This window comes from Anas acuta, chromosome 2, assembly GCF_963932015.1.
Source record: "Anas acuta chromosome 2, bAnaAcu1.1, whole genome shotgun sequence".
Lineage (NCBI taxonomy): Eukaryota > Metazoa > Chordata > Aves > Anseriformes > Anatidae > Anas > Anas acuta.
In genome coordinates, this window is record NC_088980.1 from 33,746,305 (window position 1) to 33,768,029 (window position 21,725).

The window sequence follows — 21,725 nt, forward strand, 5'->3', positions numbered from 1 at the left end:
ATTCAAACTGGTTGCATTTCAAGTTGACAATGCCATTTCAATTATAATCAGCCTACAGAAATTACCTTGAACAAATTTGACACAATGACTGAAGAGAAACTGCAGGCATGTAGCTTAAGGCAGCATTGTAGCAGAGCAGAAGGAAAGTTAACACTTCAAACCTGGAGTTTACAGGAAACAGAGAGTATGTTACCACTTTTACTTTGAAAAAAATAAAATAAAACAGGTTTGCACAGAAATTTGCAAGAGTTATTTGAACAAACTCAATGTAATTCAATAAAATCATTGACCAATGATTATCTTGGGTCTGCAAGTTTTTCCTCTTCATGTGGAAAAACTCCTAGTCTTTCTGCATCTATATTTACATTTAAAAAAAACAAACACACACAAAAAAACCACAGCACACACCTCTATACCTTCTGAATATATGAAAAAACCTTAAGATTCATTATTGATTCTCAAGCAAAATCCTATTATACAATTTTACCTGTTCTGTGCTGTTAACATCTCCCTCTGAGGATGAGGTCCACTGTATACAACCCTGGATAAACCATGCTGGGATAAAGCTCCTTCAGTAAGAGCCATGGAGCCAATGCTGGAAGGCTAAAAGAAAAAAGATCATTCAAAATACATCCACCTGAAGCCTCGCTACAATGCAAGAAAAAACAGACAACAGGACAGCATCACCATATTTGTACATAAATTCCAACAGGTTTAAGATTATCTGTCTGCCTAGCTGTCTTAGATTTAAGAAACAGATATCTAATAGATATCTAATAGATAAGGTACAAGATTTCAGAACAGGTAAAAATATATTTGGAGCATGCATACTATGGAGTTATGACTACTAAAACTTGAAAAGGTCTCAGAGGCCAGTTAGTAATCAGAAGACCAAAAAATATGTTACTATGTCATGCTAGGTCAAGTGTTAAAGATCATTTTCATTTTTATTCTTAAACAGGCACCAAAAATCATACTGCTTTTCACAATCAGTGACAAGTTTGTGTTGTAGGTGTTACTTACTTCATGATATACTGAAGGTTTGGATAAAGATGGAATTGTGAAACTCAGCACTTTGCTATGTCCCTCTTTATCGACTATCTCCTGAAAAAGTCAGAAGACACCAGTGGTTATACTGTACTACAGAAACCAGACATTCAAAAATGTTAAGTGCTGAAGCAGGGTGAGTGGACAAAGAAAACAAAATGAATGGTTATAAGAACAGAGAGTGGATACTATAACAATTCAAGTTACAAGCTAGAAGTCATCTCTTTATTTACTTTCTATTACAGAACATTTGTCTTGCTTCTGAATACTATTCAAATGACTTATCAAAGGGCATGTGCTATGATAGGCCACCTTAAAAACTTAATCTGGAAAGCTCAGTAAATTTAAAGCATGGTGAGTTTTTTTGTTTGTTTGTTTGTTGGTTGGTTGCTTGCTTGCTTCGTTTGTTTGCTTTGGGGGGGGGGACGGATGTTTAATTACACACTATTTCCTAGTTGTGAAGGTTAACACTCAATTATGTTTGGAAAACTACTTGCCCATCAAATGACTCTACAAGTCCTTTTGGAAATATACTTCTAAAAGGATTGCAGCCTCATATGGCTTGACATAGTAGCAGACATCAAAATATTTGCAAAAGCTCAACCTTGACACTTATTTACAAAGATAGTTAAAATATGCCACCTAGGAAAACAGAAATATGGATGCAAAGATCTTTGAGAAGATACCACTATGGCAGTATCTTGGAAGGTGTTTTGCAAACTTCTCACTCCTGTTAACTAGCATAAGACTAACGGGTAATGCAAAAAAAAGGTGCCCACATATTACATAAGAGCACCGAAGTACTCTCAGTCAAAACCTTCAGAAATAACTCCTGAAGCAGATCTTACCAAAACCACACAATAAAATTAATGTGGGTTTTTTTTTTTTTGTTTGTTTGTTTTTGCTTTTTTTTTGTTGTTGTTGTTGTTTTTATCATACAAACAAATTTCACATATCCAAAGGTAGAAATTAGAGAGGAGCTTCAGTATAATCTCTAACACAGACCAAATTCATTTTGCCCTTAACAACTAACGTACGGTGCTCTTAAAGGTTCCTCCATAAATTTGTTTTTCATTGGACTATTTTAACATCAAACAGTAACTCTTCATGGAGAATATAAAAAAAGATGTCAAGGTTATTACAGAAATGAAAGATGACCTTTATGTTCTCAGAATTGAACAAACTGTTCAACAATCAAATCCTAAGAATTTGTTGAAAGTGACTTTTTTGTAATCTCTATTCAAGACAGTTAGAATACCACAGAAAACATGTGCAACCACTTCAAAAGCAGTGCCTCTAAAAGCTCTCAAGCAGAACATAAACTTTAATCACTGTACCAAGAATTAATGAAAACAAAGTAAATAAATAACAAGGAATCCTTTGGCTCCTTCAGCCATTAGAGTTCATCACTCTTTCCAAAAAACACAAAAAGAGCAGAAATAAATATTCACCAAGATAAAGGAATCTAAGTTCATGTTGGTGATTTCAGACTAGAACATCAATTCAAAGAGAGAAATTAGAAATAATCACTTATTTTCAGGTCTGAAACAAAACTGTTTCTTATTCCCCATTAAGTACTCCGTAGTATCCCCCCCAAAAAAAAAGCACACTAATATTTTTAGGCCTGAAAAAATATGTGCAAATACAAACCAAGTTGTAAACTCCTAGGAGAAGGGCCTCTATGCATCCACTGCTCTGCAGATCTCTGCTGGCTGAGACAGCAAGGTAGCACCACATCAGTTCTGGTAGAAACTGCAGCGTGAATCGCAGCAATTGTTCTTCACCGCTGCGATAGAACTCGAAGAGCTGATGGCAGACTGGCTCCAGAAGCTGAAGTAATAATTAGGTTACAATTGTTAATAAGTAAAACATCATAGAAACCGCAAATTCATGTGGAAAGAAACTGATCGGTCCTTTGGTCAAAACTCTAAGGTGATAAATGTTAGGCTGTAGCTATCAGTGAAGTGACCAGAGCAGGAGGTGCCCAAGTCACTTTGTCACTTTGCACACTTTCTGTCTCTGACACTTTCGGATACAGAAGTAGAGTCTTCCATCCCCTCAGAAGTAGTAGTTCCAACAACTCCTTTCTTTCATTTTTAGCCCACTTCCTCTAGCTTCACAGCCATAAACAGAGGGTACTCATTATCACTGCATCTCATACCATAACCTCAATACAGATGATATACATGAAGAGTACCTGAACAAAACATCTTGCTATTCTAGAGCTCTCTCAGTGTACACACAAAATGCTGAAAGATTTTACTCTGCAAGTGAGAAAAGCTGCAAGACATTCATGCATAAAGTATTGCAACAACCTAGTACACTGCACTTTCAATCTTTCCACTCTCGTTAAACTCTTCCAGAAACTTCAATGTATAGGTTTGGAACAGAACTAGGAAGCCTCAAGAGTAATTTTTTCTTTTTCTTTTTCCTTTTTTTTTTTTTTTTTAAACAAAATTGGTTAAGCTGACAAGAAATTGGGTAAGCTTCCAGAAATTGAAGTAATAGATTGAACTGGAAGTAGTACACTGAGCAAGAACAGTTAAATATTTGAAGTAATTAAGTGATCAACTTATGCTGCTTTCCCAAATGTAATGCTCATTCTTCTGCTATGACCTACCTCTGCTAGAGAACAAAACATAGTGTGAACCATGCGCCCCTGTATGGAGGTTACACTTTGGTCATGACAGTAAGAGATTTCCTAAATCAACTGGTAAACATTGTCTACACTAGCAGGCACTTTTAAAGGCTAGCTGAACTGGATACTGAAACTTCAAACAAGCAAAAAAAGTCAAAAGCACAATCTCAGAAATTCTTTTTGACTGCAAACACAGCAAATTGCAGATAAAAATTTGGAACTGTTAGAGGATTTCTTCCTTAAGTTCCTCAAAACATCGCTAAAAAGGGGTCAGGAAGAGAGGGGGCAAAAAAGGATGTTTAGTTAAATATTCTAAGTCATGCATTTGCAAATAACAAATAGGAGGACATTGTCATCTGAGGTACTACTCTTAGAAAAAGAATCATGATAGTCAGTGGATTTGCATTAAAAAACTTTACAAAATGAAATCTGAGATTCCTGCTATTTAGAATTCATTTCATCAACCGCAGCTCTAGTATATAAAAAAGCATTACAAGAAATGTGACATTCTCCAATTGCAAATCTCTAAGACAGGATTCAAATGCAACATACCTAAAGGATTAGTTTTGCTGCCTTGGTTCCTCACCTCCACGATTTAACGTCTTAATGGTTCATCTACATGACTCCCAGAAATAGACTCAGTTTATTTTAAAGCCAGGAATGTCAAAGACAGTAATAAATTGAAATGTGTGACTCAACAAAGTCCCCAAAAGTTTCAACCTGAATATGATGGAATCCAAACCAAAGAGTATTTTAGAGACTGCACTGAGAAAAAGATACTGTAATAATCAGAGTTACCACTGCACTTCAGTTCAGAAAGCAAAGTATTATGCAATACCTTAACGAAAATCCTTAAGAACTGGGATATAAATATGTACTTTATTGCTAGTAACATGCATATAATGTTTTGCATTTGATTTATTAATTTCCTTCAAAAAATTTTGAAAACTTACAGAGAAGACAAAAAAGCATATCAAGCTAAACTACCAGTTAGTTTTCAAAGCAGACTATCAAAGATACTTCTAGAAAACCTTATCAGCGAAAGCGTTTTACATCTTCAGCTTACATATTTCACACAATTTGCATGCTTCTTTTAATGAAATACCAGTTCAGAATGATGTGCTTGAACTTTAGAAGGCACAAAAATAGCTATGACAGGTATCCATGTTCACATCATTATCTCAGTTGAGACAGCTTTATATCAGCACTTTTAAATGCGTAATCAGTACAAAAACAGATTTTCCTCCTTAAAATGCCACCACATGCTAAAACCTAATATCAAAACACACTGATGAGTTGTTGCTGCTTCAAGATAATGTTTTATACTAAACCAGTTCTAAAGGGTATGAAAACTAGACTGATTTTTTTCTCTTGCTGGAACAGAAGAATGTTCAAGCAATTTTATCCTTCCTTCTTCAGTGCTGCAACCAGACACGTTGGCCACTTCAAACATTTTCTATTTCCTGATGCAAAGACCTGAATGTCTATTATCAGCAGCAATAGTGCTTTAGGTACAAGGCAAAAAAAATCCAGAATTTGTGAAGAAATAAACCTCTTCAGAAAGAGAAAAAAGAACTGCCATTGGACTTTTGAGTATCTGCTCAATTAAGAGTCCTTTAAACTTTAACATCTACTGAAGACTCTCCTTTTATTGAATTACAATTTCCCCTACTAATAAAGTCATTATTAACTTTCCATGAAGTGCCAGGTAGCTGGAGAATTGTACAAATAAAGATTTTAGGAGTGTTCTCTCAAGCCAGAACATGTACATGTCAGCACTGGCTTTCCATTTCAAGTTTCACTACCAGGAAAATCTTCAATACCTTGCCCCTGGAATTATCCCAAAAATCTTTCTGAGCAGAATTTTCATAGCCTTGGCGACCCTGCTGCAAACATACAATGGCAAACCTGGTGATAGCCAGTAGTAGTAATAAATCAAAGAACACGTGAAAAGTATCAATAGGGAGACTCATCAGATTAAGTTGCATGTTAATACACACTTTGAAGACCAGGCAAGCTTGACTCAGTATTTGGAATGACTCAGAATGCCCTCCTGAGCAGCAAAGAAAAGTCAAGTGAGATGTTTTCTCTGTTGTACAACCTGGATTTCTCAATCAGCATACTCTCTAAAAATGTACCTATACCAGGAAGTCTCTTACCCTCTGCCCACTATTGGCATCATCTCAAACTTTGGAGAGGTGCATTATGCTGGGTCTTTCCAGAACAGGAATTAAGGACTCAGTGCAGTTTTAAAATACACAAAGGTATGTTGGATAGTAGGAAGTGAGACAATACAATTACCAGGACACAGCTAGCACCAGCTCAGCATGTTCTGATCTCACCTAGACACTGCAAAATAAGTGCAGGCACAGTATATGAACCATTCCTTACACAGATACAGAGCAAACCTGCCCCTTTCGACCCCAAAATTTTTTAGGAATTGGCAGATTGTTGTTTTAAATGCTTGTAAATATATGTATTTATACAGTGGACGTACATTTGCCAAAGTGATGGCAAAAAAGCTGTAAGACAAGCAATTACATAAAAGGAATGCAAACCTATCTAACATTGGTCTCTTGGCTTATAAAAGACAAGCTTCTGATAGCTTGATAGCTATAGATTCACACTCAAATTATTTTGAAATGCAAAAATAATTCAGTCAGTCTCAAACATCTTTTCAATTCCTAAATTTATTTCTCAGTTCTGTACACAGGTCCTGAACACCCTGAGTATGATCCACAAGCTTAGTTATGATCAGCAGTTTGCAAAACTTAGGAATTGTTTCCATGGTATTATGTCATTGCTAAGAACACGTCTCAATAACATTAAAAGGAAAACATTTTGATGAAGACTCTTCATGAAGTTCACATAGTTAGAATTAACTATTTCACATAGTTAGAACACAGTTAACCAGCATGCAATATTTACTCTGCTGGCATTCTGTGAAAAACTTTTTGTGTGCAAGACCTGATATACTCACTTCACTCTGTGGCTCCTGAATTACTTTGTAAAGAGATGAAATCAGAGCAGTCTTGTCTTTCAAGTTTGTCGCATAGCTGGATATGGATGCTTCTGGCAGGGTCTGCAAAAAAAAAGTATATTATAACTACTAGAAAAAAGCAATTTTTATCATTAAAATGTAACAGCTATTTCAACAATTTTCCATTACAAGTTACTATTCATCAGAGTTTACAGGAAACTAGAATTTGTTTCATAAGGAAATCCGAACAATAGAAAACATCATTTTTTCATGACAGCAGAGTTGCCAGAAGACACTATGTTTTTTCATTTTGCAGACAGTTTCATTGAGAAACTAATGACATCAGAATGGAAATAGATAAAAAATGAGTTTCAGAAGTGCAATCTCATTGAAAATACATAATATACTGATGAAGCCAGGAAAAAAAAAAAAATCACAATTCACTTCCCACTCTTTTTGCTAGTGTCAGTGACAACACATACCCACTCTGAAATTTAAATACTGGGAAACTTTGCAGTTTGCAGACCCACTCTTTATGACAGTACACAGACAGTGAATTAATATCACAGGATATATTACTACCTGAAGGAACACAAATTCAGGTTGGCAAGAATAGCTCTTCTTTAACATAAGCAGGATTTCTGGTAGCAGAGATTCAAAGTCTAATCTCTTTAACAACTCTTTGGAAGCTGTACATTTAAACTTACTATTCATAGCTCTTACTTAACTGCAGTTTTTCAGAGGAGATTGTACTCCATTACGCAGATAGGAAAACAAAAAGTGATTCCTAGAGTATGTAAGCAGACCAGGAAAAAATAAAATCTATGGTAAAGTTCCTGTCCATACTCACATCAGACAGACCACAACGCAGGTCTCATCCCAAACACTACAAATATCAGAAGGAGAAACAAAGAATGGAACAGAAGGCCAGTATCAAAGTTTGGAAAGAAATCCAGCAGGCTACCAGAATTTTCACAAATGACGACTAACAGAATTTCTGGGGTTTAGGTTTTTTATGCATAACTTTCAATTCTGTTGTATAAAAACTTTCATTTATTCAGTAACAAGATCATTGAACAGAATGCTGAGGACTCACGAGACATTTCAACAGTAGCTTGATGCAACCAAAAAGTTACCGAGATAAACACTAAGAGAGAAATAAGGTTGGTCTATAATCTACATGGATCCATAACAAAGGTACATTTTCCCCTACAGCTACACAACATACTTAGTGTCCTCAGTATCAGTATCTTACTGATATACACATAGCACTTGAATCTTTTAGTCAAGGTGTTTCAAGAACACAGTTTGACCATGACCACAAGGGTTTAAGTACACTAGGGTTACAATCTTAAGCTTTTCTTTTTATCAATGAAGTTTTCAAAGGTATTCAATCAATGTTAAACTTTTTGGTTGTTTGCAGGACAGTGCCCTAACATTTAGGCTGAGAGTACAACTTAATAAAACAGAGCTGTATGGCTCATCCTCTTTTAAAAGTTGAGGCCATTGACTGTGCCCCAAAAAAATTTACCACATTTCAAGACAGAAAATAGTGAATTCAGAAGGGTGTCAGAGAGATGGTGTTTTAATTTGCAACATTTCTTCAAACCACATAAGCAACATTTACATGCTGATATCAAGTTTCTTCCTAAGTAACAGAAGATTGTGGCTTCATAACAACAGAAAATAAAGCAGCTCTGGCTTCCTTGGAGCCAGCTTATCTATCTGCTTTTGCAGTTACCAGATAGTGGCCCAATCAAGTTATGCATGAGGAAGTAGTAAAACAATAGTTCCTTTCTTCAAAGTTGTCTTTATTGTTGCTAAAGCAAAAACTCTATAAATAATCAACAATGAAATAAATAAATAAATAAACAAAACACTCATGTACCCAAGTGTTTTTCCCATGGCAAAGGTAGGCAGAGATGACCGGTGATGCCTGCTCTCTGCTTTGAGATATTCTCTTCCATAGGTTTTGCCCCACTTAGAACCAGACCTGATCTAACATACTGACAGTGCAACAGCAGAGGAATGCAACCTGCACGGAATAGACCTGGATATCTGATCATAAATGAGTTCTTTGAATGGAAAAAAATTATAGTGATCAAAACTACAGGATGCACCAGTAGTGCAGCAAGTTCAACAAATGAACAGCAACTATCACACTATTGAATCTGTAATGATAAAACTTTAAGAATGCACTCCAGATCCAATGGGTGTTAATTACTCCATACAGTCCATAAAAAGGTAAACCACGAAGGAAAAAAATTGAAACACTGAGATTTGGGGTACAACTTTATAGCTTGTAGTTCTTAATTTTTTGCCACAGCTCACAATTATTTTCACTGCTCTATATCAGGAAGTATGTCATCCCAAAAAGGGCAAGGGAAAAAAAATAACTTTTCAACAGACGTTTGTATACATCAGATTACCTCAGCAAAATCCAGGGTCAGTGGGTGTCTTTATTTTCTGCAGCAATCAGGCACTGCTGCATACTGCTCCAGCAGCAGTTCAAATACTAGTGGCTAAATATCTTACAGTTTATTACCTTGAACTCCGATAACCACTCCTCCACAATCCCAGTATCCACAGCTAACATCTTCCAGCATCCGTTCCAAAACCTTCAGCCTGAAAGAGCAAACAGTTTGTAAAAAACCATGCAGTTGCTGCATTAAACAGATGATGAAAATTAAGTTCCTGGGAATATTTAAAGCATCTTACCATGCTTTTACTCATTAACATTTCACATGCTGACATTATTTTGAACTTTCATTCTACCTCACTTGCGCAAGCTGCTGGAAGCATTAAGCATGGGAGCCTTCGCATACAGCAGTTTAATAAATTCCAAATATGTATTGCGTGGGAAGCTCAGTAAGTCAAAGATTTGCAGAACTGGCATTTTGAAAACAGAAAAATATTACCTTCTCATTTCTATTTATTTTTCAGCTTACAGAATTCAAGAGAAAACTGTACAAACTCACTGAAGAGAAACAACTATTTAGGTTTTTCCTTGACAACTGCTATTCCTAACCTGGAAAAGGACACTGAAAGACTGATGGAGAACTTTCAATCCTCCCCCTCACCACAGCTGCAAGACAATGAGTCTGCAGCCTCAGCATGTAGCCTGAGATGGACTCCCCTCCCTAACTTCCCACACAGGCTCAGACAGAGCAAGATCAGTGGTACTGAGACAAATACAAAAGATGCAGAACGGCCTTGGAAACTCACTTTTGATTTCCCTGAAGCTTTTAGGAAACATTTTAAAACAGCTGTTCTTTGAAATGGCTTATTCTGAAACTAAGAGCAACATACCACTAAGATACAAAACTGTTAAAGTTAAGAGCGTGCTGTGGAGTATATCCCAGACATGTGAAAACTGTCCTACATTAACTTACAACTTTGTGGTCATGGATTTCACACAACAACAAATACTCATCTGATGAAATAATTAACACTTACTTGAAATGTTTGGTCATGATACACGTTATCAAGCTTCCCTTCGCTAGTTTAAAAATAGTCACAAAGTTCTGCTACCCAAGTATGGGCTTCTTTGAGAAATGACAAACAGGGAAAAGAGGGAAGTGAAGAATTGCCTCATATAACACAGATGCAAATTTTTGCTCTGAAATCCAGATTGCAGTGGAATTTTAGAAAGCCTAAATAAAAGGAGAAGAACCAGGCATGATAATGGTGAGAGCTCACTGTAAGCCTTCCAAAGCAAGGGAAAAAATTACTTAAGAGAGGCTTTACTTAAAGAGAAAGCTACTGAAATCTTTCAAGGTATAGTAAGTACATGATTTGCAGCAATAACTACACAGATCTGCACTGCAAAAGCAACGAAATTGGACAGGCTGTCTGGCAACTTCTTGCATCGTGTTCATAAAAAATAATGGCATAAGCAGGCAGAGATTTTCCTTTTAAGAGAAAATAGGCTTCAAGTTCTCCCAAGGCTTAAGGCAAGTTCTCATGTCCACCTGTTACAAAGGCAAAGGAGTTCAGGAGGGCTGGCGGTTTGTTCAAGAAAGAATCGTGAAAAACAAGCCCAGATTATGCCAAAGGAAAAGGAAAGGGCAGGGAAGGGGAGGGGATCAGATGATCAGCCTAATCATGAGTTGAAGTCAGAAGCTCGTAATGATCTGAAATTCAATAAAGAGGCACACTGAAAAACAGATCCATTTTAAATTACTGCGAAATACAAAATAGCTATGGTCTATACGGACATGCATTAGTAAGGTCAAAACAGATACATGAAAACACTAAGAACACACAATTCTTGTATCCCCTTGCTCAGAGGGAAAACTTTTCTGTAAGAAAATATACCAAAGGCTCGTTTCTGGTTTTGGAATTGGTCAGGTTTTATTTGGTTTTGTTTTTAAATGACTGAAAAAAAGTCCATTGCAGTTAGATTACTGACATGGCTAGCATAATTAAAGAATAAGAACTCACAGCATTATTGAGAAAGAATTTAGCCTGTTAAATAAATTATCTGATCAGATGAAAACTAAAATCCTTGGGAAACCAGCTACTGAATTCTCCTCTTGCAGGTCCAGAAAGATATGGAAGACTGTGCAAAAAGTAGAAGGACAGTGCTTTCCAGTAATGAAAGTGGAACAAGGGCTAAGGAAGTATAAAACACACAGGATTAGATTTAATTTCTGGAGAAAACAGCAGTGGTAGCTGTAAAAACCTAGCAGCAGCAGCAGCAGGTCCATTAAAATGCCACTCCTGGCAGGTGGAGGGTTGCAGCACTTCCATTAGAAGGACCAGCTTAGATGATCTCTAAAGGTAAATTAATGAAGATACAGATTAGCAGCCTCTAGATGAATTAGCTTTTGTGTCAAACCCTGATGTGAAAGGGAGGCTTTCAAACAACTCTGTGTGCTAACAAACACAAAGGCAGATCCTTCTGCAAATACTAAAGCAACAAATTCATCATTCTCTACAAAATCACAAGATCAGCTAGCCCTACTTTCATTCCTATGAATGTGGACAAAGGCTTCTGCAATGTCTTATGCTTCAGTAGGATTGACAACAGCAACCCTTACTGAGCCCCCTTAATAGCATAAATGCTTGTTCATATTGACTCCTGTATCAAGGAGCCCTGGATACTTCAGTTCACAGCTGACACAAAATTCGTCAAACACTTGCATTATTTTTTTTTTTTTACCTATTTCTGAAAATAACACTTGATAGATCAATAGATTAAAGACTTCCAGAGAACACAGGATTTATTTGACCACTGAAACAATACAAACATCCTTGGCTGGCACTATCCTTTGGACCAAGAACAATACTTCAAGACATAACGACTGTATTTGATGGCAATTCTTTTTTTTGGCACATGAGACAGTGCTGAAGTATGAATATTGAAATGAAAAGCTGAATTAAAAGAAAAAGGAAACATTTTTGCTGATGGGGTCTTTGATTTTTTCAGTCATGAAAACATCCCGTTGAGATTTAAGGCAGTCGTGATCCACAAGAGACGCAGACTGCTCTTATTTTACCTTTATACATTACAAGAAAAACCATACACCCTTCTCAATACCTGGTTTAATCTTAAGCACATCCACAGCAATACACATGCAAGTGTCATAACTAAGAAACCTGATTTTGAAGACATAGATTATGATCATCTCTAAGACTTTTCTCTGCATTTAAGAAGCTTCATTTCCACCCATCAGGCATGGGGGGAAGGGGGTTCTTAGAACAGGCAGATAACCTAATGTTTTGCTCAGGATTGCCGCATTTTTTGCTGGATAGATCATGCTGCACTGCAACAATGTATGCACAGATTTGGCAAACCCTTCTTGAGGCTGTTCTAAAAGAAGTATCAACAAATTTCTGTTAACAATGCATTTTTTTTCCCAAAGTTTACAAAAAGAAATCAACCCTAAAACTGATTTTTTTTAAAAAAGACACCACAAAGTGGGCCAAAATAGGGGCTAAGTTATTGCATCTGTTAACCTTTTGTGCATCAAATTCCAAGAGGATTTAGAAAAATGTATCCCTTAAATATAGCTCTAGTTGAGTAGATTCAACTGCAACACAGAGGCCACTGTAAAGCATGAGATGTCCCAGTCACTGACGAATTAAAGCAACAAAAGTAGATATAGGAAATACATGCTACTTAAAAAAAATGTAAAATTATATTGAGAACGATCTATACAAATACCAAAGCTGTAATGAAAATTCAAACAATACAGCAAGCACTACACAGCATTTCCCCCCCAAACGTCTTGCTTTAAGGAACATCAGCTTGTAATTCCCTTTGAACAGACCGGCTTTTTCCTTGGCCTTCTCCTTTAAGTCCCTGTAAAGAGTTCAGATCTACAGACTTTGAGAATTTCTTTAAAAATTAAGAGTAATAAAATAGCTTTTGTCCATATAACCCCCACAAAAACAAAACTTCAACTAAAACTGATCAGCAGCTTTCAATGTCCCCATGCTCCTCACTCCAAAAGCCTTACAGCCAGAGACATTTGAACATCCCGATGGAAGATCGTTGCAGGAAGGAGAGAGAAGTCGCGAAGATTCAAATGATCCCGCAAAATTATTTGTGATGGATTTCAGTCAGGCTGTCATCCATCTGCTGAACTTAACGGTAGACACATATAATGTGTCCATGTCATATTAATGTTAGACTTACTCTTAGCTTACACCATGCATGAGGCAAAGCAACTTCAGGTAATTCTCACTGCACGTCTTACTACGTTTTCACATTTATCACATGACAAAAACATGCGTAGGCACTGCAGCCCAGCTAGCGCACAGCAAATTTATCTGTGCATTTTAGCCTGTAAGTTAGAAGCACTTTGGAGTATTTTCCTCACGTGGATTAGCAGCAAGACATAGGATTCATACTACATAATAACCAACAAACAAGCTTCCCTAGTGGAACATCTATTTAAAGTAAGCATACATGAAATCATACAGCCCTTGCTAATCTCTAACATCAGAACCCAAAGGAACTCGAGCCCTAATATCAACAAGAAAAGAATCTAACTTACATTCCACTCAGTCCGCAATCCATTTTGATACGGCTTGAGGTAGGACTTTTCTGGATCTGTTCCCAAGTAATAAGCAGACTCTGAGAGCTGTAAATTGATCGTGCTCCATTCTAATGCCATAATAAAACTCTCCACATATCGGAGATGGCATTTTTTGCTTTGCTTCAGAATGAATAGTACCTCTGGAATAAGATACCAAGCAAGTTTGCCTGACAAAAGCAGAGAGTTTTTTCAGAGACTTCTACAAAGTGGCTGAAGAGACAATCCTTTTTTCATTACAGCACAAGCACACCAGGAACTTACCAAGCTTTTAATAGAGGCAGGGAGAAAAAGTTGCTACACACCAAGTTGGTGGAGAACAAGCCAAGACGAATGAAGCTATATTCTCTGGCAAACCTACTGATGGGTTCAGCTACTTCAATGGCTTTCATTTTCCATGTCACTCAAGACTTTTTTAATCTCCTAGTATCAAACGATGGCCTTGAGTCAAGGCACAGACAACACATGCACAGGCTGTTCTTAAAGAAAATTCTCACAATAGGTGGCTTTCCTATTCTTTAAAGCTACCCAGCCTTGGTAGAATTTATCCACAGGATGTGTGTATCTGAATGAACTCTGGATTAAGTACAAGGAGGTTGGACTTGGACAAAGAACGAACTCTTGAGTTCTGCAGAACTGACCTTCTGGAGTCACTGCACTAGGCATTTGCTAGTGGAAAAAACAAAACCAGGAGCCAAAAACTGCTCAAGTCCCATCCTCTGGGAACTGCTGGAAGAAGAGGAAAAGCATATATTGTGCCCTTACTTAATATGAAAAGCATCTGTTTGGAAGTTTGTGCTATTTGCTAAGAAATAACCTTTTCTTCGTCTTCAGCTAAACAGATCTAAGAGCGGAACAAGATTTTTAAGAACCAACAGCCAAATTTGGTTCCTAATTCCCTCAAGAGGAACAAAGTAAACTTGTGAGCATTCTGTTATGATGCACCAGGTCTGTAAGAGTCCAAGTCCCTGGTCCTTATGGTTTTGTATTCTACGGCAGTTCCATTTTCAAAAGTAGGGAACAGCTAATTAGGACTCAACGTTTATTTTTCCCCCATCCTTTTAAACCTTTTGAAGTGGTACAATTAGCATTGGAAACTTTTTAAATCAGCTCTGTATCTCACATCAAGTTCACTTAAGGACCACAGTCTATGCTTAAAATTCATGCTGCTGAACCCTTTTCTCTCCCAACTCTTTTCAGAGACAAAGGCAAACCTTGGTAGGCCTCAGAAGAGGAAACATAACTTGGGCAAGTGTGTTCTTGACTAAGTTGTCAACGAAGTGAATGTATTTTCCTGATGTTAATGCACAGCTTATTCTACTGATACAGTGCTTTATTCACTTATTATGGAATTTCAAATATTGTCAAGCTATCCTGTTCAAACAGATACCTGTTGTTGCAGTAATAGATAGCAAATTAAAGTCTGTCAAAAAAACAAACCAAGGCTGCTCTGGGCTCCAAAAACCACTCTGGCAAGTTCCACAAACCACAAAGGCCAGGTGTGACTTCTTGACATTTTTCAAATTTACTCTAAGGGAAAGAAACAAAAACCCCATTGTGCTAAGCCTGAAAGTCACATGCTCTATTCAAATACACAATGCAAGCAATGCTCAAAGACTCCGTGTCAAATACTCTCTTGTAATTGCTGCCTTCTGTGTAAAAGGAGGCAATGTCAACTAGCTAGCTATAGCTGCACCAAGCATCGCTGACTCAAGCTCAGACAAGTTCCTAAAACGACAAGAGAGCTGTTCAGCATCTTCTCACAGGAGAACTAACAAGTGCCAGGGCTCAGAACAAGCGGGAGGAGTTCCCGAAAACAATGCAGAGAAGGCATACATTGAGTCCCACGGCAGAGTGGGTTAAGTCTACAGAACTGCACAGAAAAAGAAGCCTGAATGCATTCATGGAAGAAACCCGTGCACAGCCATTACATGTACGAGCACATCTTTGCATTCAGAATGCCCAAGACAAAAGATGACCCCCCAGACCACTCTTCCAGCCCTCCCTGTCACTATATGCCCTGTTTTCCTCTCTAATAATCTATGAACAGCCCTTGTTAGACAGAAACATCTGAGAAGTTCTGGTCTGACTCCGTATGGTCCCAACCTCAGCCAGTTTACCTTCACAACTCCTGTGCTAAAGCTATACCAGGACAGCAGTTTTGAACACCCTTGTTTCCAGTGGTTTTCAAAGGTTACTGCACCTGCGGAACTGAAACGGCAGGCAATTTGAATTTCACGTTGCCAAGGCTGTTTTTCAGTTTTGCTTCTATTTTTCTCCCCCGTCCATCAGCACTAAGCACCTCCTTAGCAGGTTACACTTCAGATGAGAGCCAGAGGTCAATGAACTTGCCCACGCCAAAGGCTTAAGCAAGATTTCCTCCTCTTGTGCATATACTCTCCTTGAACGGTTTACATTTGAGATATGACCAAGTTACAGATCTTCGGGCATCACATGGAAAAAATCCTCCTAAAAAGTACTCAATATAGGTTCTTAAAAATCACACAGCTAATAATATTCAGACACAGACACTTCCGTTCTGACAATAGTAGATAATGAAAAAAGTAGTTACGCTGAAGCCAGAAAGTGTACATTAACTAAACTGCACAGAAGCAACAAAAAGCTGCCTTAAATGCAGTTGTTTCTTGTGCTAGGGATACAGCACCATACAATACTGACAATTTGCAGCCCAGAAACCTACAAATTTAATTTTTGTATCAAGCTATAACTCACCCTTCCACAACCCTCAACTTCTGTAAACGTGGAGAGGAAAAAAGCAACAGCTGAGCTCGTAATGCCATTTACGGTGCTGATAAAGAGTCGTGTGGGCACACAGGACCCAGAACATGTCTGCAGAAAGCTTTCTCAAATCATGAGTGAAGGGTAGGGGCCCTATAAGCATACGCTTTAGGAGATTTTAATTCTGACCTTTGGCTGCTGGCAGTTACATTTGCTCAACTTCAGATTAGCAAACAACAATTATAAACCACCTTTGTACACCATCCACCTTTTACTTGCCCTTTACCAGGCAAAAGATAACTCTTTAAACACAACCAAACGACTCATGCCAGCCAAACAGTTTACCAAGATAGAGAAGTGAGATTCGCTATTGATTTATTCCCCTGAATTTATACAAGCTGTAGTAAGTCAGGTTTGTATTGTTAAAGCTGTACAAAAGCAACTCTAATAGTTGGGTGCCAAACTGGTGTAAAAATGAAATAAAAAAAGCTTAGAAGTTATTTTTTAAAATCGTACTTCACCATTTCTTCCTCACTGCTTTCTGCACAAGAGCACACCCTAAGTACAACTGCAGTATTGCTAACAACAGGCTCAGTCAAAATCTGTCACTGGAAACCAATTTGCCCTGGTCACATCCCATTCCCCAGCCTGCACAAGCCCTACTCTGTTTCAAGCTATTTCATTTGCAGTACAGCAAGTGTTAGCTTTTCTATCATCTGCAACATATCGAGAGTTACATCCATTATAGGAAAAATAAAGAGCTATTACTTCCAAACCAGCTGTTCTTAGCAGCTGAAATATACCTGCTTCCTCTTTTGTTTTGGTCCATGCAAACGCTATTGTTTACATCTTATTAAATCTTTAAGAAAGAACAGACATAAACAGCTTAGTCTTGGAGAAAACAGGAGATCTAGATGAAAAATCTTGTTGTAAACAGTTTGTAGTTATTCTGGGTTAATAGAGTTAACAGCTGAACATACACGAAAATCAAAGTAATAGCTATATATCACAAGGAAAGACAATTTCAATTAAAGCAGTGTTAAAGGTAGTACAGCCAAAAGCCTAACCAACCATACCAGAAATAACAAACAGAAATGCACGGAAGGGAACAACATGCTAATACTACTACAGTCACCCAATCCACCCAGGTTTTCCAGGCTTTGCATTAGCCCCAGAACCCCACACTATTCAAATCAAGTTATCTTCTTTATGCTCTAATAAGAAAGAACTAGGAAGCTTTAGAATTTGTTTTTAATTGTATCTTATCTTGCACCTGTATCTCGTGTCAGGAGTAAGAAACACCACAGTACACCACAGTGTTCTTACCACTTCTGTAAAGAAACGCAGAGCTGCAGAAGTTACCAAGTTAGAAGCAGCATTCTCTACACAGCTCTGAACAAAGTAAAGTTACTGTTTTCCTTCGCCCTCATTCCCCTAACTCCAACACCTACTACATCATGACGCAGTCAGGAAGTTTCCCTGAAACCCAGAAAACAAAATTTAAGATGGTAAAATAGAACAAACTATGCAGAGAGAATAATTACATTGCAGCTCTTGCTTCAGTGCTCACACAAGCCTTGAGCCAACAACCAACAGTCTTTCCAAGAGCACAGAGCATTATTTTGGTGGCAATGCCATGACCTCTAGTTACCTACTTTGCATCCTCAAACTTCAGTGCTACTGTAGCTTACCTTTACTAGTAGTTACTCCTTTAATCTAACTGTCTGTGAAATCTGCTTGTTGCAAGCTCATTTTAAAAACAAGTTTTTCTTTCTGTGAAAATGGGAAGTCACCCCAGAGGTTCTTCTGAACAAATCAAAAAGAAAGGTGGCAGGTAATTCAGCAGTCGGAAAAGCTGTCAATATAAATCATGCATAAATAGATGCTGCACAACAGCTTCAGGATGACCTAAAAAGCACGCAGAGAATCGAGCAGTGGCTGTGCTTCACCTCCGAGCATCAGCTGCCAAAGGCACAGCTCCAGCATCTCTCCCACAACAGCGTAGTTTTGGCTAGAGCAAGCAGAAAAGAGTTCATCCAACAAATAGTTTAGCAGTGACTTATCAGAAGGCCAAAGACTCAGCTCACAAATGGACAGGAGCTGGAGCAGGCTCTTCACCTCCCACTTTTAATATCCTACACCTTCTACTTTTCAGTAACAGCGTTAAGAATGCAACACTTGGCCAAAGCCTCTTCGCTCCACTGGCTGAGAGCAAGATTTTAGGAGGTTCTGCCTACTTCCAACCCCGTTCAAGGTATCCAGTCCCTATCTGTTTTGAAAGGCAGAGATGCCTACTTACAAGCCAACAGAACCTAACTGTATTAGACCGTACACAAGCCCCATGAATGAAGAAATTCCGTAGCAGCTCTTGGGACTTCTTTTCAACAAGATCTTCCTTCTGCCTCCGCAACGTGCAGGGAGCTCCACAGACTGAGAATTAGGTTGCAAAAGTTCCAGGTAAGTTCTATTATTTTTTTTAAGTAATATTACAAGCATGAAAATATTTAAAGAGAAGTGTCTGCTCTGAAATCACACCCTCCTTTGCCAGCCGCTCATACATGCCCAGCTGAAAGGTCCATCTGCAGCCTGAACTCCTGAAAGCGTTCCCAAGCACCCACAAGTAAGAATTATCTTTTCAAAGCAGGTCCATACATAGTTGAGAAAGCCTAACTCACTGCATTTGAAACAAGCATCCAACTATACTATCCGCATAAATTCTGGAATAGGTCAGTGATTTAGATGACCCAGAAACAGCCTTCAAAAACTTAGTACCCCTAAGAACAGTTATGGTGTGTTTACCCAGGGCAGGCCTGCAGTATAGTATACTAACATCAACACACATGCCCAAATGTGACTGCAATGAAAGGGTTTGATTCTTATTTTTACTCCAGACAAGCAACTGCTATGACACTTCCCATCACCCTGCTCTACCACTGCAACAACATAAGCATTCCTGATAACTTAATGCATCCCAAATATCACCTCCAGCATACCATTCTACCATTTCCCCAAAGACCATGAGAGAAAAGCAGAAGCACTGCTATCTGGGATCCAGCACACATTTTATAACAAAAAGAGGCTTGTGGTGATCTACCGGTAACTGGTTCAGTAGCCTGTTTTGTCACGAAGAAGCTCTAGCAAGCTGCATTTTCCAGAGGAGGGGCACATCAACACTGACAATGATCGTAGGACTTGGTTTGCTTGGAGTGGTTGAAGATAACTTTCTGTTAAGTTGCAGAACTCAAATGATCCATCAAGAAATGTACATAATGCTACATTAAATAGCTTCAGGAAAAGGCTCCTTTATCTCCACATGGCAGTTTTCTCTTTCTTCCTCATCTCTTCCCCACCAAGCTCTCCCACACAAGCCTGCTGTATCAGAAGACTGGACACGTTAATTTGAACAACATTTTCCAACACCGAAAAAGAGCTTTGTGTATTTTACACGCTTTGTAAACATCAGAAAAACACTATTTCTTTCCTGATTTTTTTTTTCATGTAACAGCAAGATCCACACTTCTGTCTTACTCAGAATTTGGTATGTTTAAGATTTAAAAAAATAACAATAACAGGGCATGGGTTCAATTTCTCTTTTCCTGCTTCCTTTATTTGCATGGTCATTAAAACTCCAGATGTCTTCTGCTCAAGACAGGCCTGAGTTTCTAAGTCTCTTCTTTAAGACTTCCACACTTAATATTTCTAGAGCAATCGGTTGATCAGTACTTCAGCATTTGGTTACAAGCTCTGAGCCCTAGTTTGGAGCACAGGTTTCAGGAGTTTGAGTCTGACAACATCTCTGTAGCCTAACAACAAACTAGTTGAAATTGTTTCTGCAGTAGCCTGAAGTCTGTGGAGTTCAACTTGGAACCTGACTCAGTGCATTCTGCTTACGAGAGGCAACTGAAAAGCCATTTGAATTGCAGATGCAATTACGACAATACATGGAAATTGGTCATTGACTGCACATGTATTTGGGACACGGTGGACTCAAATGAACCAGAGCCAAGTGAGAGCAGGACAGCTTCATAGGTCCAGGAAGCACGTTACGCTCATGAAAACTGCTGTGGCCACAGTAAAGAGGAGCTGTAACAAACCAGGAGCAAAGCAAGCTATCACATGAGGAAACACCAAATAAAATCTCAGTGAATGGCCACTTTTCAAACAGTACGGCATTCTTTTCAAGGGGAGAGAGAGTGTAATTGCACAATACAAAAAGATCATAATCCTATCACCTAAATCACAAGTCACATTTGATTTGAGGAACCTCTTAAAGGTTAAATGTGGCATCATTTGGTTCCTGGTGGTTTCATCACCTAGTCAACTTCCTATTCACACTGTTCAGTCAGCTCCTCTGGTTGCTGTACAAGCAGAGGTTTCTCCCCTCGATGACAAAAACACCCACATCCTACAACGCTACTAAATTTATACAGGACGTTCACTTCTCTGCACTGAAAAGTGGTCATAAATGGGTGTGTTAAGCGGGTTAGCCACTGTTTCATGGGAACACAGATGAACTAACAAGCATTCCTTTACCAGAATAGCACATTTAAGTACCACTAAAATGGGAATGAACCAAAGATTTCCATGACTTCCTTAAGGAACGAATGTATGCACTATGTATGGGAACTGCAGAGTTTAGAGATCTTCTCTGGCTAGGCTAAGTTTCAGGTGAAAAATATGTGCCAGGTTTTCCCATTACATCTACAGCTTGCCAGCACCACTAGTTTAGCATGAAATATCACCGCACAAATAACCATTACATCCTAGTAAGACCTTCCGGGAACCACTGCTAATGCACATGCTTCAGAGACTCTTAAACTTTGATGCAAGACAAAAAGGAGCATATTAAAAATACATATGAAAAAAAAAAGTTACTAAGGCAGCAAAGAAATTCAAAGGAGCAGAGACTGCATCATGTTAGAGTGGCTGAGTAGATTAGCAAGTGCTAGAAGAGTAGTTCTGCTACATTTGCAGAAATTACTGAAAAAGAAACACAGTTTGAGCTCAAGCCTTCAAGCTATCTTGACCAACTTCAAACAATTCTAACTGAAAAGAGAATCCAGCCACTTCAAGCGGTATCATTAAGTACTTCGCAGAACAGATGTTTCCTTTGTTGTGTTTCACCAAGTGACATGCCAAATTTGATTGTCTGAAATACCGTGCTTCATGACAGCGTAGCAATGCTGTGGTGAAAATACCTGCCACTTACAGTAATGATGCAAAATGCTGCTGAGAAAATGGGGATGGGAGGGGCACAACGTTTTTTTCTTCCCCTCCT

The 21,725-nt window shown here is 38.3% G+C and overlaps 1 protein-coding gene across 10 annotated transcripts in view; it reads right to left on the reverse strand.

Moving 5' to 3' along the window:
- Positions 1-21,725, reverse strand: part of HYCC1 (hyccin PI4KA lipid kinase complex subunit 1) — a 41,383-nt gene that overhangs the window by 13,485 nt on the left and 6,173 nt on the right. For 6 of the 10 annotated variants that reach the window (XM_068674170.1, XM_068674178.1, XM_068674171.1 and 3 more), the window contains exons 2-7: positions 9,211-9,290; positions 6,666-6,767; positions 2,698-2,877; positions 1,024-1,104; positions 488-603; positions 66-161 (exon numbers count right to left, since the gene is read on the reverse strand). In XM_068674170.1, the coding sequence (XP_068530271.1) occupies positions 66-161; positions 488-603; positions 1,024-1,104; positions 2,698-2,877; positions 6,666-6,767; positions 9,211-9,261 (626 nt within the window). In that variant the 5' untranslated portion in view covers positions 9,262-9,290. Of the gene's footprint in view, positions 1-65; positions 162-487; positions 604-1,023; positions 1,105-2,697; positions 2,878-6,665; positions 6,768-9,210; positions 9,291-13,972; positions 14,235-15,828; positions 16,008-16,441; positions 16,618-21,725 lie in introns of those variants that run through there. The other 4 variants (XM_068674173.1, XM_068674174.1, XM_068674172.1 and 1 more) reach the window with 4 other exon arrangements.